Source organism: Camelus dromedarius, chromosome 31 (assembly GCF_036321535.1).
Source record: "Camelus dromedarius isolate mCamDro1 chromosome 31, mCamDro1.pat, whole genome shotgun sequence".
In the NCBI taxonomy this organism is placed as follows: domain Eukaryota; kingdom Metazoa; phylum Chordata; class Mammalia; order Artiodactyla; family Camelidae; genus Camelus; species Camelus dromedarius.
In genome coordinates this window covers 1,724,164-1,748,465 of record NC_087466.1, presented here as the reverse complement: position 1 = coordinate 1,748,465, position 24,302 = coordinate 1,724,164, and the positions used below count along the sequence as shown (strand labels likewise).

The window sequence follows — 24,302 nt, the reverse complement described above, 5'->3', positions numbered from 1 at the left end:
GCCCCGCCGCAGACAGGCCCGGCTCCCCGGCTCAGGCGGCCGGCCGCCTCAGCACTGCCCGCTCAGCGGCCAGGTCCGCGGGGCCGCGAGCACATGAGAAGCCTCGTCCACACCGACGGGACTAGATGGCCAGATCGCCCAGCGGGAGGAGCAGCCAGAGCTCTGACTGTGCCCAGCAAGCTGCCCCCGCAGTCGTGACACAGAGGCCTGCACCCCACGCACCCTCTCACCAGCCTGGGCTCACGGAGGGGACGGGGAACAAGGTCCAGGCAGCAGCCAACTGGCTCACATCTGAGCACGGGCCACGGGGACGGCGACCCCTCTGGTACGATAGGGACACCAGGGTCCACGCTGCTCCGCAGGAGGGGTCTGGGTGGCGCCAGGCTTCTGGCAGGACAGACCCTCTCAGATGGGCCGGCTGGCCCTTCAGGAACAAAGGGAGGCCCGGCTGTGCATGGCCTGGCCCCAGCCCACCTCCATGTGTGTGCCAAGCTCTCTGCAAGCCCCCACCCACCATGAGCCAAGGCAGGGCTGGCGAGGCTGAGAGAAGGACGGTCCCATGGTGGTGGTGACAGCTACCACCTCTTCTGACTCCACACCAAGCATCTCTGACACCTGAAATAGTTCACTTGCTTGTCATCTGTGACTCCCACCAGAATGTCATCTCCATGAGGGCAGGGACTTTTGTCTGTTCCTGCAGTGTTCCCAGAACCCAGAAGAGTGCCTGGTGCTCAATGCAAGTGTTTAACTGTACCCCTCAAACTCATGTCTGCCCAGACGCTCCGACTGTGCCCTCACTGGGAAGTCAGGGTCTCTGCAGGTGTGACTAAGGCAAGGACTGCTGTGAGGTCAGCCTGGATTCGGGTGGGCCCTAAATCCAAGGAGAAGGTCCTGCTGAGAGACAAACAGGGACATGCAGGACCTGAGGAGACGCCCCGTGAAGATGGGCCAAGCTCCGACTGGGACGCCCAGGCCTCAGAAGCTGGAAGAAGCGAGAAGGATCCTCCCAGAGGAGAGAGCGCAGCCACAACACCCTGACCTCAGGCTTCAGACAATTTCTGTTGTTCTGAGCCACCCTGTCCGGGTCTCACCACTGAGAGGCCTGCAGGGTCTGGGGCCTGGCCTCTGATCGGGACCCTGCCCCGGCCACCTTCCTGAAGACCTGCTGCACACACACGCACAGGTCAGGCCCACTGCTCCCGAGGCTTTGGGGCCACAGCTGACCTGCTGTCCTGCTGGGCCCGAGAAGAGGGGAGGGGCCTCTTGGGGGTGTTAAACTGCCCAAGATCACAGGTAAACCAAGGCCAAGAGGTTGAGGCCGGCCCGTGGTGTGCACACATGGCCTCCCTCAGAGCTGACCTGCGAGGAGGTTCACAGTAGGATCCACTGACGGCGCCCACACGGCCCTTCACAGGAGGGAGGAGCATGGAGGTAGGAAGCGATGCCAAGCCCTCCTGGGGCTCAGCCCAGAGCCTGCGTCAGCCCCGGGGCAGGGGGCGGGGATGAGGGGGCAGGGGGCAGGCAGAGGCACAGGCCTCACCTCTGCCACGTCTCCGATGGCGTAGATGTGGGGAACGGAGGTGGCTTCCTGGGCGTCCACCAGGATCTTCTGAGTGTCGGGGCTGGTCCGGACACCAGCCTTCTCCAAATTCAGACTTCCAGTTTCCGGAACTCGACCTGAAGGACACAGAGCAAGGCTGGAAGGTTTTCTTTAGAGGTTTTGACCTAGACTCCTTGGTTTATTTAAAACCTTCTCAGTATGTCCACTTAGAATTAGTAGAACATCAAGTACCAACAGCATCAAGGGCCTCAAACACGTGCTCACACATCTGCACATGCAAGTTCACATGTGCACGTACGTGTATACGTGCACGTGCACTCACACATACACACGTGCACATACGTAGGTACATACATATGGTACACATGCACATACACATGCACACACCCGACGTCTGCACAGAGACTCTGTGAAAAGACGAAGCAGGAACGGGGAGGAAACCAGACACAGAGTCAGGAACAAGACTTCCTGAACACATCCTGTGACACAATTTTGGGTTTTTAAATCATATAGCCAGTTAACACATGTACATGTTCAAAAAATAAAATCAAAAATAGAAAAATCCGTATAAACTGTAGACAACCTGAAACAAAGGGGCCTGTTCCATGTGACCCAGTGGCACAGCACAGAACCCACACGGTCACCCCACCTGCAAGGGTCGCGTCCTCACAAGTGAAGCTGCTAAGAGGTCTGACGGGTCAAAGAGGGCAGTTGAAACCCAGGATGTGAGCTTTGATTTGGAAATTTCATGATTTAAAAAAAATACAAGGTTCCGGTTCTGACCCAGAAAAGGCGTAGAAGCAGCAACAACCCCAGGGCGAGGGGCCCCAGCCCGGGCTGTCCCCCGACCCCCTCCCACTGCAGGGCCTGGGCTCCAACGGACCAGGGACCCCAGGCCATGCGGCAGTGATGGACAGGACAGATCCCTGCAGCACAGACAGCAGGACAGGGCTGCGTGGCCCCAAGGCCTCGACTGGAGGAGAAGGCAGGGACACACGCTGGGGCTCCTGTCCCTTGCGTGCATTTCCCGGTGGGGGTGTCTCGGGGTCTGTGAGATAGATACCTGCGGGCCTGGTGAGCCCACAGCCCCATAGGTCCAACCTCACATGGCCCTCCCTGGCCGGCCACCCTCCCTCCCATGCGGGGCTCTTCCCAAGGGGTGGCGTGGGGCAGGACGGTACTCCACGCCCAGCTGACACTTCTGTCTGCCACCGGCTGTGTCCACCAAGACAGGCTGTGCCCTTGTGAACCCAGAGTCTCCAGTGGGCATCCTCCCGGTGTGGCGGGGAGGTGTGGGCCCACCCAGAGAAGGCTGAGAACAGGCACCAACTCACAGCCTGCTCAGGGTCTCAGGGCCCCCAGCCCATCCCAGGCAGCTCCTCCCTACCCGTGCATCCGAGCCCCAGCTCCAAGCCCCCCAGAGCCCAAACTGTGCACCCACCCATCCTTGGGGGCGGTCAGCTGGCGAATCCAGCCCCTGGGGGAAAGGCCAGCCCTGGGGTGTCTGCACAGCTGCCTCCCTGCCAGCTCCACATGCTCCCAAGCCCTGGGCCCCATCACAACTGGGGTGCCTGCAAAATCTTTTCTCCCCCAACTCAGAGAACATGGCCTCACTGAGCAGAGGCCACTCTTCCTGCCCGACCCAAGGAGGGCAGTGGGCAATGCCTAGGGCTCCCAGGGGCTTGGGCAATCCTGGCAGCAAAGACAACAGCTTCAAAGGCACAGTGCACACAGCCCTCTGCAGCTCAGACCCCAGAGGTCGGATGGTGGGAGGCGCCGGTCAAGCATCCGGAGCCCCAGGAGGGGAACCTTAAGTCTCCAGCTGCTCTCCTGAGTGGGAAGTCAAAACATAGGCTCAGCTAAGCCCGCTTCTCCAGCTCCCGGCTCCAGCCTCTGCACTCTGCTAGGCCCCAGGGCTCGGGTGCCCAGAGCTGGCAGCCTTCACCGTCAGACTGGACAGGGCAGTGCAGGGCCTTGGAGGTCCCCACCATCTGACGGCATCGACGCCAGCACTATGGTCATGATTGGGATCCATGAATGTGTAGACTGGGGCCTGCCCCTCAACGAGCATCCTGCTGTGGGCACCTGGGGGTCCTTGTGCATCTGGGAAGGGACTGGACCTGTGCTTAGCGAGGAAGGAGCTGGGGCCCGTGGGCAGGGCTGCAGAGCGTCTGCTGGGTGGGCTGAGTCCCTCAGGCAGAGGCTAGTAGTTCAGCCTTCGGGTTCCTCCCTGGGCCCCCGGTTTCCAGGAGCACAGCACACAGCAACCCCCAGGCCCTCCACCTCCTGGTGATGGTCTGGGCTGGGGCTAGAGTGTCCGTGGGCAAAGCTGGCAGCCCTCGGACCAGCCTGCTCCAATGCCGGCCACGCTGTCCCGAGCTCTCCCCTGCCCTCCTGCCTGGCTGGTCACAGAAGGTCGAGCACTTCCTCCTGTGCCTTGTGGTAACCATGGTAACTACACACCTTGCAGATGCCAGCAAACCGCATCCAAGGTCCGAAGAGAATAAAGATAAATTTGAAAGCAGTAAGAGGAGACGGTTACATGTGCTTGAATTCCATGGCCCCTGTAGTCCGTTTTGAAGACAGGATTTTTTTATACCATGCTACGTACGCGAACTTGGAAAGTATGTGGGAATGCGTGAGCCCAGCCAGTGGTACAAAGAATAAATGGATGGATGGTCCGGAGCCCCAGAGGAAGAGGGATAGCTGGTGCTGGGGTGGGGGCCTAGAGGACAATGCCAGCTCAGGCCAGGCTGGGCTTAAACGGCACCGGGCACGGTCACCTCCTAATCTTCCTCCTTGTAGCCTAGGCACAAGTGAAGGTAGCCCCCGAGGTGACTTGAGGAGGGCCCGTCACATCACCCCATGTGTCACAGTCACAAGCAGCCATCCGGCACGCTTGTCGCCCACTCATCACCCAGCAAAGGGTTGGCAGCATGGCTCTCCTGGTGGGGCAAGTGGGCCCCTGGGGTGGGGATGGTGGCTGGTTCCTTGGTGGGGCTTCCAGGTGCAGGCAGGGCCGCCCCTGCTCCTCACTGGGCTCTGATCCTTCAAGAGGGGACGGGCGACCAGACCTGTGCTGCTCAGGTGCCTCTTTCATCCTGTCACGGAAGACAGGCTTTCCCTCCAATTTCATGCCTCCCTGGGGCACACGTTCTGACCAGCAGGGTGATCCAGGTCATGAGGGGAGATTTAAGTGCCAGCAGGCATGTGAGGGGGTGAAGGTGAGCTGTGATCAGACAGATGCAGTGAGGGTGCCAGGAGGCCAAGGGTCTGGGAGGCTAGATGGCGGCTGGGCAGGGACCCACCCTGGGCGACCCTCCCGCAGGGCATGTGGCCCCAGACCTGGCAGAGCCAGGCCACTCTGGGGTCCGCCCAAGAGGAGCACACCCACACACGGGCTTCCTGCAGCCCCACAGAACAGGCCTGGTGGCCCTGGCCTGGGGGTCCTCCAACCAGGCTGCAGCTGGGCTCAGCCTGCCAGCCTCCCCCAGCATCCAAGGGCCATGGAGCACCCAGGGTAGAGAGAGGGGCCCAGCTGCAGTCATGCGGGGCCCCAGGCCTCCATCACCTTCTCCTTGGGCTCTGCGCACCTCCCTGGCAGTGATCCCCTGTGCACACGTGCATGGGGACTGTGCGTGGACCGGCTTATGGTGGGGGCCTCCATATGGTGGTCAGATAGAGTTGGGAAGTGGGGTCTCACTGGCTCCCTTTCCCCTACGTGAGAGGCTCAGAGGTGATCTCACAGTGGACGTGCAGGTGGCGGCTCCTCCACTGAGATAAAGCCTGAAGAAGAGGATGCGACTTCAGGGGCCGTCCCCTGCCTTGTCCTGAGGCAGGCACTCTGGACAACGCACCATGGCCACCTGGGCTCTTCTGACCATGGGCAGGGCTCCCGTGGCCCAGGGACGGACGTGCCAGAGCCTTCATCCTTCCCAGGAGAGGGGCGGGGCCTTCCCTGGAGGCTGGAGATTTGACTGTTTTGGCCCCAGAGGTGGTTCTTTAAAACAAGGCAGAAGCTACACCAGGCCAAGAGTTCGTGCGCACAGGTGTCCACTTGGGACCTCCCGGTCGTGCTCCGGCGGCCCCACAGCCGCCATCCAGACCACAACTGGTTAACTGCGCAAGCGAACTGGAGCCTGCGGCAGGCAGGCTGACTGTCTTCACTCAGCACCGCAATCGCACATCTGCAGACAGGAAATCCTCCTCCTGCGCGTTCCCAGCCTATTATCTGAGACACCTGGTGTGGGTGGGTGACTCACAGACAAACAATGAGCGGGCCCCCTGCACAGCAATTAACTGCTTTAGCTGCTAATGTGTTTAATCCACCACGTGGAGATCAAGGCTGCGCCGGGCTTGCAGGCGGCAGGGCAGACTTCCTCAACCTGCATCCATAGGCCTCGTTGCTGTGGCCCAGGCTGTCCGTGTGGGGCCGTCCACGGGGCACTAGGTGCGTCCTTCCCTTTTTGTTTTAACACGTCAAGTCCAGCTGGTGGGACAGCGCTCGGGCTGGATGGACATGCGGGGGGCGAGCTGTTTGCCGGCCGGGCCGCCCAGGGCGGTCTATTTCGACCCCCAGGGTTGGATCATCCTTTATTGCAAGTAGAAATAATGCTTGGTTAAAGGCTTACCAGGTAAACCGGCAGAAGACATTCGCAGTTGTTAAACTGGGAAGTGGCTCCTGAATGTTTACAAAACCCGGCCGGGGCCAGCGGCAGTCAGCACATGCCCGCACAGCCCCAGGAGGCGTGCCAGAAGCCCGCCACCGCAGCGCCGCCTCGGGAAGCAAGGTCAAAGGCCAAGGACTGTGAGAAGCTTCCAGCCCCAGCATCAATCACACCAGGCAGACCGTCTGGGGGTTGCTCTTTTTGAAAATACAAAACACAAAACGGACTCCCGGTGGGGGAGGACTCCAGGGGCCTGGCCTGTCGCCCAGCGGGGCCGTCTGGATGCTGGGAGGACCCCCAGGCCTTCCGAGGGCCTGGCCCCTCGCCCTCTGAGCCGCAGCCCTCAGCGTGGGCTCCGCCGATGGCATCTGGGTGCAGGCCTGCGCCTCAGTCCAAGGGCAGAGGGGGTCGAGGAGAGGGCTGGCGTGCAGAGGGGCCGGTTAGAATGGGGTTCAAAATAAGAAGCCAGTTTACATTTCTGGGCCTGAATAGTTTCACAGTCTTTCACAGTGTTCATCAAAATAAGCCCATTTAAAATGTACTTTCACAATTTGATAAGAACATTTTCTCTGGCGACTCAGTGGATCTTGGTCAAGAAGCACTAAATTCACTCCGGGGCGTCTCTGGTCTTACCCTGGTTCCTCAGGTCAACCCTGCAAAAGTGAGGTACTGACTCCTCCAGGTTTTCTGATTTCCAACCATTTTGAGCAACTCGGAATCGGCGGTAAGGCTCCTCAGAAGCGCCTGCCCCCTGGGAGCCCCACCTGGGCTGGGCGGACGGAGCAGGACAGGCCCTCTGAGTGCTGGGCAAACGTGCCCGAGTGGTGTGGACGGACGAGGATTCTGACGGCCACACAGATGCAGGCCTGGCCCCCAGTCAGGGACAGCTGACCAGGCTCAGCGCAGGCAGACCGCGGACTGGAAACACTGCGAGAACGAAGACCTTGATCGTTCCTTAATGTGCAAGTTGACAGATTCTGAAAAAAGACTCCAACCCTGTGGGCTGAGCACCAAGTCAGATGGGTGCCCCAGCAGGTACGCTCCACACCCCTCAGGAGCAGGAACCCCAGGCCCTCCTCGCGGGGAGCCCCTCCCAGCAGCTCTCGACAGCACGGCGGCTGGGCTCTCTGCCCTCCAGCTCCCTCAAAGCCCACGTTCCCTCCAGGCTGACCCTCCCCAGCCCTGGGCAGGGGCCCCCCCAACATCAGCTTTCCGCTTCTCCTTGGGGAGCAGCCAAGGTGCGAGGAGGGCCCGGCCACACTTGCTCAGCCTTCATCCCCACAAAAAGTTGGACCCATGGCTCTTGGAGCAGAAGGTGAGGGGTGGCCGGCCCACATCTGGCTGGGAAAGGCCGGGGCCCCTGCAGTCTTAGGAAATCTGCAGAGTGTGACGTCTGGGAAGGCCGAGAGGACACCCTGTTAGCACGTGATGGCCTGCAGAGCTCAAAGCAACCCACGGGGAGGTATCAGAAGCAAGAAAAAGCCGCTTAGAAGCCATAAATCCTCATCACTTTTCCATTTTGACAACAGCTGGCTTGTGTCCACCCACGTTCACAGCAGTATCTCCCACAGGAACCCAAGTGTCCACCAACAGATGAGCGGGTCAGCTAAACACGCTGCCTACAGCATTTCCCACCTTATCAGGGACGTTCTGACCCAGGCCGCGACACAGATGACTTTCAGGACATACGACAAGTGGAATGAGTCGGACACAAAAAGGGAAATACCGTGGGATCCCACTTACACAAGGCCCCTAAAAGTCACCAGATTCAGAGGCAGAAAGCAGGAGGGTGGGGGCCAGGGGCAGGACGGAGTTCCATCTTCAGCTGAGAAGATGAAAAGTCCTGGAGGTGGACGGATGGTGGTGTGTGGATGGATTTAGTGTCACTGAACTGTGCACTTAAAAATGGTTAAGACAGGAAATGTGATGTTACTCACGTGCTATCACAACAGTAAACAAGTAAAACATCTTATCCTTTGCATGTTTAAACAGCTACCTTGAAACTAAAGCAGAAAACAAGTCTAATTTACTGAAGAGCACACCTACATATCAAGATTTAAAGCTAACAGGAAAGGTATGGGGTTTTCCCGCAAGGCCTCAATAAACCACCTATCACTGAACGCGGCGGAGAGGACTAACAGTCTCCCAAACGACAACCCAGCTGCCTGCTTCCGGCCGTCTACAATTTCATTTCCAGAACAAGTCGCGGAGTGCGGAGAAAGAGCAGGAGAGCAGAGTGTGCTTGGATCATGTGAGGCGCGAGGCTGGTCAGTGCCATCCCTGCCGGCCTTTGGGAGGCCTGGGAGGTGCACTGTGTGGCGGCGGCCTCCCCGGGAGCCAGCAGGGCGGGGGCGCTGGGGGAGGAGCGGGAAGGCACCGTCCGCTTCTCCAGCGCGCATGAGCACACGGCTCCTCGCGCCTGGCTGTGTGTGCACGCACGAGCACGTGATTCTGCACACCCTTACCTACGGCCCACAGGACGGTGTCAAAGGTGCCTGTGTCCTTCCTGTCAGAGGCGAGGTCCACCCAGGTGACCTGGAGCTGGCCGTCTGAGAGCCTCTCCACTTTCAAGGGGATGCAGCCCCTCAGGAACCGGGTGCCATGAGATGCCATGTGATTTGTGACCAAGGAAGCCATTTGCTGCAAAGCACAAGAGGATGCGCTGTGAGGACCAGGCGGCAGTGAGTGTCCCTGCGGAGGCCTGGGGAGAGGACCTGACCCTGCCGCTCTAAAAGGCAGGGGCCCAATGTGAGCCTGTCCAGAGGAGGAAGTTTGGGGCCCCTATGCCTCCTGCTTGGTGGCTTCCCACAGGGCCCCCCCTCAGGGGCCCATCCTTGCTCTCTGTGGAGCTGAGGGCCAAGCTGGGAGAATGTCATGGAGACTGGCACCCCTCAGACCCCAGAGGGGCTCAGCAAAGAGCCAGGACCGCACTTCCACCCACACATGCTGGCCACTAACTGTGGGAATGACAGGAAGAGGTGGCCTAACCTCACAGCCCAGGAGCTGGCCAGCGTGCCCACCATGTTCCTCTGGTTCCTGCCAAGCACTCCACGCACATGCTGACCCTCGCTGTCACATGCTGGCGGGTGTTTTATATTTCGCCAGCAACCTCCTCATTTAACTCAAGGGCTGGTTTCTAAAGGCTGAGACCTGGCTCCCAGCCCACACCTGCACCTGCCTGAGCCTGGGGCTGGGGACACACAGCCCCCTCAAGAGGACAGAGCCACAGTGGGGTGGGGCCCACGGGGGACCCACCCAGCGCTACCTGGTCGAAAGCCCGGAGCGGGACACTGCGCATCATGACGGTGGCGTCCAGGCCGAGCCCGGTGAGGAAGCCGGCACACTCCAGGGCTACGTCTGCCGGAGCAGGCTAAGGATCACTAACGGAGCATGACACTAAGGGCCAGGTGGCAAGACCCCCGGTGCCCCCCAGCAGCCCACAGCCCACCAGCCCCATCAGCCCATAGAAGGCTCCAATGCCCCTGCAGACACCCCCACCCCCATCTCTCAAAAGCACGTCCAGGGGGAGCGGGGCTCCCTCCAGCACCCACAGGCCAGGGGGCTTCTGCCTCCATGGGGCATCTGTCCACTCCTGGAGATTAACCAAGGGGCAGCGTGGTGAAGGGCAGGAGATGGCGCCTGGACCTCGGCCAGCAGGCCAGTGCCCTCATCTCCTGCTGGAAGTGCTCTCTCCCGACCCGCCCCTCCCAAGGCCCCTTTCCACCATCCCTGGGGTTCCTGCTCCCTCAGAAGGATAGGGTGTGGGGGGGCCACTCTCCAAGGAGGACCACTGGCCTCATGCTGTGTCCAGCTGCCCGGTCAGTGAGTGAGTGGCTCAGGAAAAGCCTCCAGGAAGCCCTGGCCTCAAAGGTCAGTCTCAAATTGTCCCCTGAGCACAGGTCATCCACCCTGAGTGGCCGCTAAGTGTCTGGTTCCGGGCGGCAGAGCACCCGTCCCGACGGGAGGGAGTGCAGGGGAGGGGCCCGGACTGGAGCTTCTACTCTAAGGACGGCAAGGACAGCAGACCTACACACAGCAAAGGATACAGCTGGCTCCGACCACCAACCTGTTAGCGGGATGGACAGAGAGAGAAGTGAGTCCCACACGTGGCCACCATGAATGCAAGCAACCACCCCAAGTGGGGCTCCCAGGGGGCGGCCCCGAGTATCATGCAGGCCAGCTGTCAGCGGACGCGTCACTGCCGCTGAGTCACCAAGGCTAACTGTTCAAACAGGTCGTCCCAGGGTACAAAACCCACTTCCCAGAGCTCCAGCTGTGAATGATACACAGAGTCGGGAAATTGCCTGGTGGTGAAGGAGTGAGTGGCCGGTGACAAAACAGCACGTCCTGGGGAAGGGCCTGGAGGCGGGACCAACATGCACCTAGCCAGCAGAGCCCTTCTGCCCTAAGGTAAGGTCTACGTTCTGCCTTGGCTCCCTCCGGACCTCCTGCAGTCACCCTGGAAACAGGAGGCGCCAGATCTGGGGAGGGTCCTGCGAAGCACTGTCCATGGACGGAACGCTCTCGGACCACAGAGGCCAGGTTTCACCTGCCCATCCAGCCCCAGCATCCACAGGCCTGAGGCCAGGAGGGTCTGCTCCCAGAGCAAGGGCATCTGGGGGGTGGTGGGACACAGGACACTGGGACCCCGCTGATCCTCTCCTGTTGTTCACCTGCACACACGCACACACGCACACGCATGCAGCACACATGCACACGTGCCCCCCATGCACACATGCACGCACACACGTGCCCACACACACATGCACACACGCACACAGAACTGAGCTACAAGTGGAGACTCCTAGCCCCAGCAGCATGTGGGTGGGCTTGTCAGATCACCCCTCAGCCTTTGAACAAGAGGAGGTGATGTAAGGATGGATAAGCAGATGTCAGCTCTGATCCCGGCAGGTACTAATGATATAATTCCATTTCAAAAGGCGGCATATCCCAGGGAATACTCCTGCCCAGTGCCCCTCGGGAAGGCTTCCTCTGGGGAGCTGGGGACAGGGCTGCACTGTTGTCCCGTGTGGGGTGAGGGGGCCGAGCCTGGCCTGAGGAGCCACGAGGACGTGCACACACGTTTGTGCCCGGGTGCACTCTCAACTTTATAAACCCTGCCCTTCCTCAGTCTCACGGGGACGGTACAAGCCTTTCTTTAAGACACGAAACTACAAGTTGGTTAAATGCAAGACTTAAATGTAAACAGGCTTGAGCAGCTTTGAACGTCCCACCTCAATGCAAGAACTCGTTGAGAGCATCCGTGTGGAACACGCAGTGCCCTGCGCTCCTGCTCAGGGTGGCCATGGCCTGGGCAGCTGCCTCCGGGCTGGCCGTGCTGTGCAGGCACCAGGGGAGCCCTCTGTCCACCCACTGGGCTGTCTCCGCTGGTCCCTGAGCCTTCCTGCCTCTTAGGGAGTGGCTGGTTGCAACCTGCAGCTTAAAGCCCAGCTCCAGGCAATGTGGTTTCCCAAATTTGGCAAAAGTGTTTTGTTTCCATAGCCCCAGCCCCTCCCCGTGCCCTGCACTGTGAGTACAGGGGGAAAGAACAGGGAGGCAGGGTGCAGGGGGTGGGGGTGGGCAGGGGACGATCCCTATCTCCTCTATGGAGCCCCCCACCCAGCGCCTGGGCCTCCCCCCTCAAGGTCGCAGTGCCCCCACTCCTGGCCACCTAGTCCACGCCTAGTCACTGACAGAGGCACACTCTGGGAGGAGGCAGGCGCCAGTCAGGCCAGGCCTCAGTGGCGTCCTTGACTGAGCATGTGCGGCTGTACCCTCACAGGGGCAGGTGTTCACTGGCTCCGAGGGTCACCTGGGGCTTCTTGTCTCCGTGAGGAAGGACTGTCAACAGTGTTGGTTTTCACTCCACCCTTGACCCCACTTTATCAAATAAGAATTATTCTTTGAAAAATGTGGGATCCGAGGTCTCAGCCAGAGAACTCCCTTCAGATGGACTAGGGAAAAACAGTACAGCAGAAAGGGAGGCAGCTGCCGGCACCTGGGCGGCGGGGGGCAGGCGGACGCTGCATTTTTACTGGCAGGTCTGAAGCTGCAGGTGGGCTTTGCTGGCCACTGAGGAGACCTCAGCCTAGGTGGGGACTGGGAACCAGGGTGCTGAGCCTGGTGCCAAGGCACAGTGACCACGGCAGGCCCTGCTGGCCCCAGGCAGGCCTGGGGGCTGGGCCAAGGGGGCCTCCGAGGGCCAGGCACCCAGCCTCACGCCATAGCAGGAGACCCAGGACAGGGCATCGGCTCACATGGGGCCTCCACCTGCACCCCAGAGCCCTACTCGGCTGTGTGTGTGTTTGGGGCAGCCCCTCTGTCCCTCTGGTGCCGAAAACACTGACTCGAAGGTATAAGTGCCGTGGGATTAGCCTAATCACAGGGCTGGCTGTCTCCCTGAAGCCCGAATCAGGGAGCAAGCAGGAACAAAGCCCCTCCTCAGGCCCATGGAGCACAGCTGAACCAGTGCTCCACCTGCCTCTCAGTCTGATGGCCCCAACCCGCTCCCCAAGGGGACACTCCCCTCAAGGGGTCAGTCATCCCAGCAAGAGGACACATCTTGAGGGGACACCCACGCAAGGCGAGGGCCTCACAGGGCACCTGGCCCCAGGGCTGTCCTGCCAGCACAGGAAATGCCCATTGAACTGTGGGGCTTGGGTGCCCCAGCAAGGCAGCGGGAGTGGGTAGGGGGCCTCCCTGGTCGGGATCCGCCAGCAGCATCCCCACTCCTCAGGGCCTGATGCTGGGCCCACCTCCCCCAAGGCAGTGTCTCCCTTGACCAGAGAGGTGGTTAGCCAGGCTCAACAGGATGAACTGTGGCCCAGGCAGGTGGCTGGTCACAGGATGTCACACGAACAAACACGCAGGTTAAAAAACAAGTGAAAAACTTCAGTAGCAGTGAGCTTCCCTAAATAAATGGCCATGGGTCTTCCCCTGTGTGCTCAGGAGGAGGACCTGGCCAGTCTCTGGACTGAATGGCCAGCTGACCACCGCTGACAGCAGCTCCGCCACAAAGCCTCACCCCGCTGCACAGAGCCCTTGGGCCCAGGGTGGGGGCCAGGCCAGGGCGTGGCTATGGGAGGGTGGACAGTCCTGGGCTGGAGAGCAGGCTGGGAAGATCCTCAAGGGGACCGAGTGGGCAGTTGGGCAGCAGGGCCCTGGTTCTTATCTGGAAGTGATGACCCAGTCGCCCTTGGGCCTGAGGATTAGGAGTCTCCAGTCCTCTCTGCTGCAGAGAAGCCCAAATCGCCCACTCAGGGCCCCGCTCTGCAGAGAACTGACCTCCAGACACGGAGGGGCTGAGGGCATCCACTCCCCACCATCAGGGCACCGAACAGTGGCAGGAGGCAGGGACCAGGGTATCCAAGTCCCCCCAGGCAGTCCAGACCCAGAAGGCCTCACTGCGGAGGTGGCCCTCGGAGACACCACGGGGGAGGCGGCACTGCTGCAGGGCCTCCTGGATGGCCGAGCAGAGACGTCCACCACTTCAGGAGGCCTCCAGGCCCGGGGGCAGCCCTCGGGTCCATATTAATTTCAGCTCCATTTTAAAGGCGAGTTAAAATAAACACAGGGAATATTTATATGGCAAATAAATCTGGCAGAAACAGCCCCTCGGAGTGTGAGCTGAGGCCCCCCTTAGCCCAGCCCAAGCTGATAAAATACAGAAATGCTACTGTAGACCCTCGGGCTTATTTTGACTGCGCGGAGGAATGTAACGAGTAAACACTGACTCCGTATCACACTGTTACAACTTGCATTCACAGCTCTGCACAAAAGCTGCATTTCACAGAAGCATCGTACAGGGATATATCTCCAGCTTAATTTTTAAAAAAACCATTTCCTCACATAAATCATGCTCAGAATGAAACGGGTGACTGATACATTGCAAACACTTTTTTTCTTAAACAATAACATACCTAGATTCCTTTTAAACGAAAGAGTTTAAAAAAAAAAATCTTCCAAATGTTTTTTTTTTCCCTGGAGAAAATAAACACTGCTGTTTCTTTCCTGACCCAAATATCTGGGGCTGTGTCCTCCTGGCCACGCGGGCTGCTGCCCCAGCACAGGGTCACCGTGAGCCCGCCTCCGTCTGCAGCCCCAGGCTGCCCCTCTGTGCACCCAGCCTCCGGTGAGCAGCAGGCGGGGAGAGACCCCAGACATCGGCCCCTCTTGGGGCTGGAGATGCTTTTAAAATGCAATGAGAAAATAGCAAATAAAAGAAAACAACAAAACACATAGGACCTAATTTAACAAAAGACTGGGATTCAGAAGATGCTGACTTTCGGTGATGGGCAGAGGTGACCAGAGCACTGGGCGGGGAGCCAGGCTGCGGGCGGCTGCACAGTCAAGGCCGTGTGACCACCAGGTCTCCAGAGAGCACCGTGCAGGGCTGGCAGAGCGCCTCCCTCACCCAGAGAACTCAATGTGAAGACAGCAACGCGGGTCTGAAGGCCGCGCCAGGCACCTGCGATCCGTCAGGGCCGGAGCAGGACGGGCTCTGCTCGGATGAGCTTCCGGGGCTGGCTGGAGGGGCCAGTGGTCAGTGCGCGGGACCCCCCAGGCCCAAAGGAAAATTCAACTGTAGGACCCACAGGAAATCCAGGCCTTTCATCGAAAACTTGAGGGTGGAAAGGCCCTCGCTGAACACACAATAAATCTAACAGCCACCAAGTGTAAACAGAGCCTGAGCTACACTGAGAAAAACAAAACACCAGCATGTGCACGAGGTAAAGACACGACAAGCCGAGACAATCTGCTGCAGTGACAGCAATTCTCAGCCCCGACAGGCACCTGCAGGAGATGAGATGAGAGGGACCAGGGAGCCTGGGAGATGAGAGAGACCAGAGAGCCCGGGAGATGAGGGAGAACCAGAGAGCCCGGGAGATGAGGGAGAGACCACAGAGCCAGCCAAGGACCAGGACGGTGATGCCCCTGCACCCGCTCATGCCCAGACACACCCTCACCCTCACACACACTCTCACACTCTCACTCACACACTCTCACACTCAGACATACACTCAATTTTAAGTGGCCAATAAATACACGACTGATAACAGCAATCGCAAATGAAACCAGGCCACGTTTAACGTACAGGACAAAGATAAAAGAACAAACAACCCAGATACTACAGCACAAAGAAAAAAGTGGCAGCGTGATATCACACAAATTAAAAACCAACCTCGGCCTGGAGCCCCGGGGGAGGTGGTAGAAGGGAGCTTGCCCGGGGCACTGAGTTAGGGTCAGGGTCAAGCAACCTGCCCGCCCCTCCCCAGGGAGCAGGAGAGGCCGTGTCTCTTCGCACCTCACAGAGAAGCCGGAGAAGCTGAGGCCATGTCAGGAAGGAAAGCAGCCACCAGCAGGGCACGCCACCCACCCCAGGACCAGGGTTCCCCGCCCACGGAAACACCCCGGACCTGCACACACGACACGTAAGAAGCACTTAGACGGCACCAGATGCGCACCGCAGGTTTCACTGCAGTGTTTATGACCCCGGAAAGAGAGGACTGAGACAGTTGTGAATGGTGGGAAGTCACACGCCCTCTGAGAGCCGCGCCCAGCCCTGAACAAAGGAAGTGGAGAACGTGAACACGGCAGGTGCACACACACACGCGCAGCACATTCACACACTCACGTGCACACACGCACGTGCACAATGGCCTCGCACATGCTGACATGTGCACGGTCACACCCGCACATGCCTGCCCACCAGGCACCCTTTGCCTTTCTTTGCATAGCAGGTCCCCAGCCGCCCAGCGCTGATGGCTGAGCCTCTGCCGCCCTCTGGTGGCCTCCCTGGTCCCTGCGCGCACGAGGTCCCATCGGTTCCTGGACCCAGGTGCTACACACTGCACTTCACAGGCTCAGGGAGCCCGCACCTGGTCACACTGCAGGCCTCGCTTCCCCTGCTGTGCTCTGGGCTCTGAGGCCCTTGGAGCCTTTGCTGAATTCAGGGAGGCCAAGGGGACACAGGTGAAGGGAAGCTGTTTGGCCAGGGCTGGAGGAGGGCCTGCTCGCCCTGAGGGTCCTGAGGACCCACTGGGACCCCGGGGCCCTTGGGAACCTGCTGAAACCAGTGCCCCAGACAATAGCGGCCATTCCCTTGTGACTCAGGTGCCACCACTTCCAAATAGTCATGGGAGAGCGTGTCGGCCCCCGCATGGGCACAAGGTCTTTCCCTTGGGGAAGGGAAAGAACACACTAAGGAGGGCACCAGCGTGTCCGAACTGCTGGCTGTGATGCAGGGGTGGGGGGAGCAGGCTCGCCTTGGGCCTTACGTTCTTCCTGGGGATTCCTTCAGCCAGAAGATGTCGTCACTTGTAATCCCGTATTCCAAGGCACCTTCAATCTATCCCGAATAAAGGGGTCAGCGTGAGGCCAGTGTCATCTGGCTGTCCCAAGACTCCCCTAGAGAGGATGCCCAGTTTTCAGAAGCACCCAGCCCCTGTGTGCTGGCCTCCCTGCTCCAGACTTCTTTTCAGGTGTGGCCTCTGGGGCAGGGGACCTGGACGCTCCCTGGCTGTGCAAGGTTGGGAGGCAGCCTTCCTTCCTCTTGCTCTCCACAATCCCCAAATCAAGACCCAGGGCTGTGGGGAGGGAGGGGTGAAGTGAGGCTGGCCAGCTCTGAGGGTGCCAGGTTGAAGGCTGGATGTGAGCAACCAGGCACCCCAGAGGGATAGCACAGGGCGGGGGCCCTCTGCCCAGGATGGTTCAGGTTTCTCAGCAGGTGGGGGACACATGACCCGAGAGAGTAAGGTGTTCTGGGAGACAGGAAATGGATTTCAGACAGTTTACAGTTCCAATTGGCAAAAAAAATAAAGTCAGGAATTTCTAAAGATTGCGCAAGGAAGGCCAAGAGTTCTGAATATCAAAGGGACCAAAACACACCAGTCCTGCAGGCGTGGGGTGCGGTGGGCCACCCCAGGCCGGGAGGAGAGACCCTGGCCACTAGGGTCTCCCCGGGGGCCCGCAGCCCCGCCTCACTTCCTCTGGGTGAATGGCCAGCCCCTAGCAGGTGCCTCGGGAGATGTGTGTGGGGCTGAGGTGATCTCGGAGCTGATCATGGCCTCCAGGGGCTTTAAGTGGAACCCACACAGGCAGCCAAGGGAAGAGGGAGCCACTCTGGGCCTCGGTGACTGGGAACGGGCAGCCCGCCTCAGCAAAGGGGATCCAAGAGCTCACATAAGAATGCCACTTGGGGAAGGGGGTGCGGAGGGGAAGATGGGCATCACCCAACCACTAGTGGGTAGCACAGCGAGGGTGCTGAGGACACTCACGTGCGTGGGGTACCTCGGCCGGCCCCCGGTAGCGATGACGATGTGCTCGGCTGAAAGCAGAGTCTGAGAACAAACCGTGAAAGCTACGGTCACCCACACAAAGGCTCAGCCAGCTTTCTGATCAGCCCCTGCCCTGCAGCGCAGACCCTGGGGCAGTAGCCCAGGCCCGGGAACTGGGGGCCGTCCAGGGACCAGGGACAGGCAGGAGAGGTTCTAAATCCACAGTTTACAAAGCGTCCCACAGGCAGCAGGTCTCCTGGATCCCTGCAGAGGCCTCCAGGTGTGTGGCTGCCCCGGGAGGCGGGCAGCCTGGTGTGACTCCCCCTTCAGAAAGAATCACGATTGGCCTCGGAGGAACATCTTGTTGGTTCCTGCTGTGATGACTACTGAGGATAGAGCTGAGGCCAAACAAAGCCGAGGTCTGCTCCTCCAGGCCTGCAGACTGGCCGGGCCTGTCCCCCAGGAGCCCCAGTGAGGCGAGCACTCACCTCTTTCCCACCTTTTGAGACACCGCAAACCGTGTGTTTATTGACAAAGCTGGCCTTAAAGTTAAAGTACTTGACTTTTCTGCAAAATAAAAATAGGATTTTCAAACATTTCCTCTGCAAATGAGGCATCACCTCTGGGATTAAATAGGGAGCACCATGCAGACGGCTAACACGTGAGCCTGGGCCCTGCCTCGCCCCCCAGCCCCATTGCGCCCATGGCTCAGGTGGGGAGAGAGGAGTTGCCATACAGGGACATCCTAAGGGCCCAAGTACAGCCCTGGTGTCTGAGGACAGAGGTGGCCAGGCCTCCCCCAAGGTCAGTCCTGTCACCTGGGCACGCTCCAGCAGGAAGTGGAGGCCCCCATGTGTACCTGTTCTTCCTCTGCCAAAACCCACCAACTTCCTGCTGGTGAGGGAGAGTGTCCAGCAGGCAGCAGGCAGTGAGGCCAGGAGAACAGGCACTCAAGGAATAGGGGTGGCTGGGCCTTGTCCACTTTGAGTTGTCCCCACGGCCAAGCCCTGTGTCCCCAAGGCTCCTGGAGAGTCCTCACAGCCCCACAACCCACGCGGACCCTCCGTACCTGTCCTGCAGCTGGACCCGGTGCCCCCAGTTCAGGGACTTCACGTAGTTTTGAACAGCTTCTGCCATTTTCCTCCTGGTAACACAGAACAAAATGTTAAAAAGCACCACACAAGCACCAGCTACAGGTCCCAGCACAGACCATTACACGCAAACAGCCCTTAACAGGAACACCCAGAGACAAAGGTGGGTGATACCTGTCCCCATGGCTGCCACCTGTCCCCATGGCTGCCGCCTCTGTGCCAGGTTTGGGGCTCTGGACCTGTGGGCTCAGGGAAGTGGAGCTTCGGACCACGGAGCTCTGAGCACACCATGGGCCACCTGCTGAGCCCTTGGGTGGGTAGTCCTTCCAGGGGTGGCCTGGGCTTCGTGGGGCATGTGCAGGGGACGAGCAGCCCCCCGTGGCAGGAATCACCAAAAATGCCCGCAAACTTCGCCAAATGTCCGAGGTCCAGAGTTGAGCCTGGGGGAGGGTCCCACGATGGGGTCAGTCATCCTCCCCAGGGGAGGCTGGGTCCTCACCAGTCATGCCGGATGGGCTGGGCCACCTCCCAGCCAAAGTGGGAGGCGTCGTGGAGGCTGCCTCCCAGCAGCGCCGCCTGGTGCATCAGCTTCTTGGGGATGCAACCGACATTCACGCAGGTGCCACCGAGGCCCCACCTGGTACCTGCCGCAACAGGGAGAGCACACGCAGACCGCACTTGGGTGAGCCGGGCCGTCCCCACTCACAGGTGCTTCAAATCCCTCTGAAGTTGCCGTCTGCAGTGCTGACGGCCCCGGTGCGCCTGCCATGCGAATCTGCCCTCTATCGCGGCAGTGTTTGTTTTAAATGAAGAGGACAAGGAACTTTAAACAGAGCAGCAGGATGCTGTCCAGAGACTGGACAGCTGTGGGTGGGCTAGGCTCAGCTGCCTTCCACACAGGAACCCCCACCCCTGCCCCGGGAGGCATGGCTCCCACGGGACTGCCTACCTCGGGGGGAAGGCTCCACATAGTCCACCACGGCCACCTTCTTTCCCAGCTGAGCGGCTGGAACAACAAGGGAAGCAGGCAGGTGGGCACAGGTGGGGAACAGATTCGGGGCCAGGGGCGGGGACCCAGAGGCCATGAGCCCCAGAGGAGGGATGGGAAGGACTGGGCGGGTGGCTGTCCCCACCGCCTCTGCCACCCTGCTGTGCTGCCCATGGGCGGGCATCTTCACCTCCTCTTGACAGCAACCTCTGTACCGCCCAGCCTGGCAACACTGCCCCTCAACCCTGCCCTGCAACCTGGCTCCAGGCCCAGACATTCAGCACAAGCTCCCTGGAAGGCATCACAGGGGAGGCACTGGCTCTCTCCCCAGGGGGCGTGCTCTCTCCTCTCTGCACACAGACGCCATGTAGGGTGGACTTTGGTCGACCCTGCTCAGAGCCTCTAGGTGGGGGTTTGTCATCTCCTCTCCAGGTGAGGAAATGAAAGCTCAGAGGTCACAAGGCAGGTCCAGCTCAGCCAGCCCCCAGATGGGGAGATCTGGGCTCCAAACTGCACCCCTGCCTAGAGCCTCACCCTGCCTCCCCCAACCACACCCCTGCCTGGAACCCCCACCTCCCCCAACCACACCCCTGCCTGAAGTCCCCCACCTCCCCCAACCACACCCCTGCCTGGAGCCCCCCACCTCCCCCAACCACACCCCTGCCTGGAGTCTCCCTCCTCCCCCAACCACACCCCTGCCTGGAGCCCCCCACCTCCCCCAACCACACCCCTGCCTGAAGTCCCCCACCTCCCCCAACCACACCCCTGCCTAGAGCCTCACCCTGCCTCCCCCAACCACACCCCTGCCTGGAGCCCCCCGCCTCCCCCAACCACACCCCTGCCTGGAGCATCCCCCTACCTCCCCCAACCATACCCCTGCCTGAGGGCCCCCCTGCATCCCCCAAACACACCCCTCTCTGGAGCCCCCTACCCCTGGCTGTGAGCAGGCTCCTCCAGCCACAAGCCCCAAGTTCTGAGGTCAAGGCTAATCACGGGGTTCCCAGCTCGCCTGGGGAACTGCACAGCCAACCCTCGGCCCTGGACGTGATGGCTCCAAGGGCGCCCGTCTCACACTCAGGATCCCACGAGTGTTTGAAACACCAGTGCTTGATCCATGGCTACCAAGATTAGAACAGAGTTTCAGAATCTTCCCTAACAAAACCATTTTGTTCAACTGACTAATGATGAGACCCCAATGCTTGACTTAAAGGCTGTGGCCTCAGAGATTCTTCCAACGTGCCATGGCCCAGGTCCCAGGTCTGACCAGGACAGTCTCTGGACCAGAGGTACCCTCCGGCTCAAAACAACCAGAAATCTAGACACAATACATGAAATAACGGTTTCAAGAGACTGAACAAAGGAAAACAGGCCAGCGATCTCTGTGAGACAGGAAAGGGACGAGCTGAGAGTCCCTAGGACACTGCACTGGGAGAGCCCAGGCAGAGTCCAGCAGCGTCTCGGGGAGACCGAGGCGGCCAGACTTCCTGGGATACAGGACCAAAGAGGGGCAGGAGCCAGCCTGGAGAAATTATTCCTGCAGCCCAGGGGAGCTTTAAGGAACGTCATGCCTCAGTAGCTGGGAATAATTAGCCCTAGACTGGGCACAGCTCCAGGCCCGCCTAACAGATCTTAAGCAGAAGACTCAAAAAGATCCAACTGTCTCTTACCTGCATCCCGGAATATGCTCAGAAACATTTCTAGGAATACAAAACTATCCAGGAGCCAGCAAGGTGAAGTTCAGTGTCTGCACTCAAAACAAAACTTACCAGGCAGGCAAAGGAGCAGGAAAAACAACCCTTCAAGGGAAAAGCAGTCCATGGAAACTGACATGATGTCAGAAGTAGCGGGAAAGAACATAAAACAGGTATTATAACTGTATTCCAAATGGTCAAAAAGTTAAGCAGCAACATGGCAGCTATGAGAAAGGACCAAAGTCGAACTGGAGGGTGAAAACTGCGTGGAGTGGGGTTCCTGGAAGAGCAGAAACCGCAGCGGCTCGTGCAAGTAAGCCCGAAAACAGGAACAGGAGTGATCCCAAGTGAAAAGCACTCCAGTGAGCCTTGCGGCAGGTTGGCAACATGTAACTAGGCTCCCACGGTGAAGAAATGGTGGTTGAAGAGTCTCCCGGCCTGAGTGGAAGCTATGACGCCCAGTGAACTCCCGCAGGAAGACAAGTCAGCACTACACCATGGCACACCACCAGCAAACTGCTCAAAACCACCGAAAAGAGGAAATCCTCAAAGCCACCAGAGGAAAAGACACACAAAACCCACGGATGCTCGAGGCCCTCGTACAAGATGCTGCAGTATCTGCAGTAACCTATACTTTAAATCATTACTACATTCTAACACCTAACACAACGTACGTGCTACGCAAGTAGTTGTAAATACAACGTAAATGACATACAAATGACATATAAATAGTTGTAAATACAATGTAAATGCTACATGAACAGTTGCCAGGGTGCAGCAAATTCCAATTCTGCTTTTGGGGACTTTTTGGAATTTAAAAAAATATTTTTGGATCCGTGGTTACTGGAATCTGTGGATGTGGAACCCATGGAGGACAGACTACGCTAAAGGAAAACTGTCGACCTTGAATTACATAGCCAGAGGAAAAAAATCTTTTCAAAATGAAGGCAAAATAAACACATCTTCAGACTTACAAACGCTGAAAGATTTTATTACCCTGGGAGCCACGTTACAGGCAACGTTCATGGACGCCCCTCAGGTAGAGAAACATGATCCCAGATGGAAACTGAGATCCAGAAAAGGGAACAGAGGGCCCCAGAAAGATGACCCTGTGGGCAGAGGTGTTAGCTTTTTCCTCATTGTTCAAATCTCTTTAGAAGGTAACTGAGCAAAAATAGTACAAAGTGTTGTGGGGTTTATAACACATAAAAGTGGAGGGTGTGGTGATGTGGAAGGAGGAGAAAGGAGATGGCACTGCTGTGAGGTCCCCGCGCCACCCACGCAGGGGAGAGCATCACTCGAAGGTGCACCCTACACACCCAAAGGCAACCACCTCAGACCATGCCTGCACCCGAACCCCAAGTGGACCAACAGCCTAAATGTAAGAGCTGAAACTCTGAAACTCTGAGACTCAGAAGAAAACAGCCCTAAGTTTGTGTGACCTTGGATTAGGCATCAGTTTCTTAGATATGACACTGAAAGTACAGGAAATAATCATCAACCGACTTCATCAAAATTAAACACTTGTGCTGCAAAGAACACCATCAGAAAAGAGAAAAGATAATACACAGACAAAAAAAAAAGTATTTGCAAATTGCGTACCTGATGGGGGTCTAGTGTCTAGAATATATGTGTGTGTGGGTACTCCTATTACTCAGTAATAAAAAAAGACAACCCAATTTAAAAATGGGCAAAGTTTCTGAATAGACATTTCTCCACAGATACACAAATGGCCAGGAAACATGTGAAAAGACACTCTATTAGTCATTAGGGAAACAAAAGTCAACCACAGTGAGACACCACCTCACACCTACTTAGGATGGGCTACAATAGAAAAGACAGTATCAAGTGTTGGCAAGGGTTAGGGTCAGGGTTAAGGTCAGGGTCAGGGCCAGGGTTAGGACAGCAGAGCTGGGGATGTGCAGGGTTTACACAGGGATGAGACCGCAGCTGACCAGGTAGGGGGCCAGCCAGGAAGACCCCGTATGCATGTGCAAAACAGCGAGGAGGAGACAGGGGCAGGGGCGGACGGGACCCAGGGTAGGGCAGCAGCCCAGGAGGCAGGCTTAGACACGGGCCACCCTGGCTGCTGTGTGCCACACAGACAGCTGGGGCTCATGGGGAGCTGGGCGCACTGACAAGGCTGCTGGGTGACCCTGGCAGGGTGACTGGCCCAGAGACCGGCAGGCCGGCTGCAGGGACAGTGCATTCTGCTCATGGCTACTCAGGGCACATACTCATACAGCCCTGGACACAACCACTGCTCTCTCCAAGGGCCTGGAAGCCTGGAGGCCCTGCCACACCGCGGGGTGTAGGATGCAGACACGTACCTTCCTTGGCACAGGCCAGGCCGCCAGATCCCCCGCCGATCACCAGGAGGTCATAGCACTGCTGTCCTGCTGGGTAAGGGGTGAGAGGTGAGGGGGGCCAGGACTAGCCAGGGGCACACATCCCAGAAGCCACAGTTTCCAAAGGGCTGGCAGCTCTGTTCGGTCTAATGTGGCACAGGATGGACTTTACAGGACCAGAGTCCCGCCTGTGGTCTGGGGGACCACCTGCCACACCTCACGCAGAAGGCAACCACACATCCTGAGACTGAGCAGTGCCAGACGAGGCTGGCAGGGGTGGAACCCCCCACATACATACCCCTATGTCAGGAAGGTAACTTAACCGGCAGGACTGCCCCAAACTTAACTTCACCCAATGCTCTGAGCAGACACGTTTGCTCTGAGTCCATCTGTCTTTCAGTTGCAAAGGCCACCCTTCGTTCCAAGTGAGCAAGAGCAGGAGAGACCCTGTACTGGGCAGCATGGCCTGGCCTCTCAGAGTGCCTGCTGGGCCTGGGAGGGCAGCGACTTGAAACGCCTTTGGGGCTCACCCTGTCTTTCCTACCCTGCGGAAGGCATTATCCATCCCTCTTCTGCAAATGCTGGCATGGAAGGCAGGCAAGGGACAACTAATATGGGGTGGGTGGCGAGAAGGGAGTGGAGGGGCAGGTGAGGGCAGCTGTGTCCTCGGGTGTGGCCAG

The 24,302-nt window shown here is 58.7% G+C and overlaps 1 protein-coding gene across 6 annotated transcripts in view; it reads right to left on the bottom strand.

Annotated features, from left to right (window-relative positions):
• The window catches only part of TXNRD2 (thioredoxin reductase 2), a 32,229-nt gene that overhangs the window by 5,903 nt on the left and 2,024 nt on the right, over window positions 1-24,302 (bottom strand). For 2 of the 6 annotated variants that reach the window (XM_064480968.1, XM_064480967.1), the window contains exons 2-12: window positions 23,605-23,670; window positions 19,545-19,601; window positions 19,095-19,239; window positions 18,574-18,648; window positions 17,993-18,071; window positions 17,505-17,567; window positions 16,506-16,576; window positions 10,275-10,294; window positions 9,494-9,585; window positions 8,694-8,868; window positions 1,541-1,677 (exon numbers count right to left, since the gene is read on the bottom strand). In XM_064480968.1, the coding sequence (XP_064337038.1) occupies window positions 1,541-1,677; window positions 8,694-8,868; window positions 9,494-9,585; window positions 10,275-10,294; window positions 16,506-16,576; window positions 17,505-17,567; window positions 17,993-18,071; window positions 18,574-18,648; window positions 19,095-19,239; window positions 19,545-19,601; window positions 23,605-23,670 (980 nt within the window). Of the gene's footprint in view, window positions 1-1,540; window positions 1,678-8,693; window positions 8,869-9,493; window positions 9,586-10,274; window positions 10,295-16,505; window positions 16,577-17,504; window positions 17,568-17,992; window positions 18,072-18,573; window positions 18,649-19,094; window positions 19,240-19,544; window positions 19,602-23,604; window positions 23,674-24,302 lie in introns of all 6 variants that reach the window. The other 4 variants (XM_064480971.1, XM_064480969.1, XM_031443258.2 and 1 more) reach the window with 3 other exon arrangements.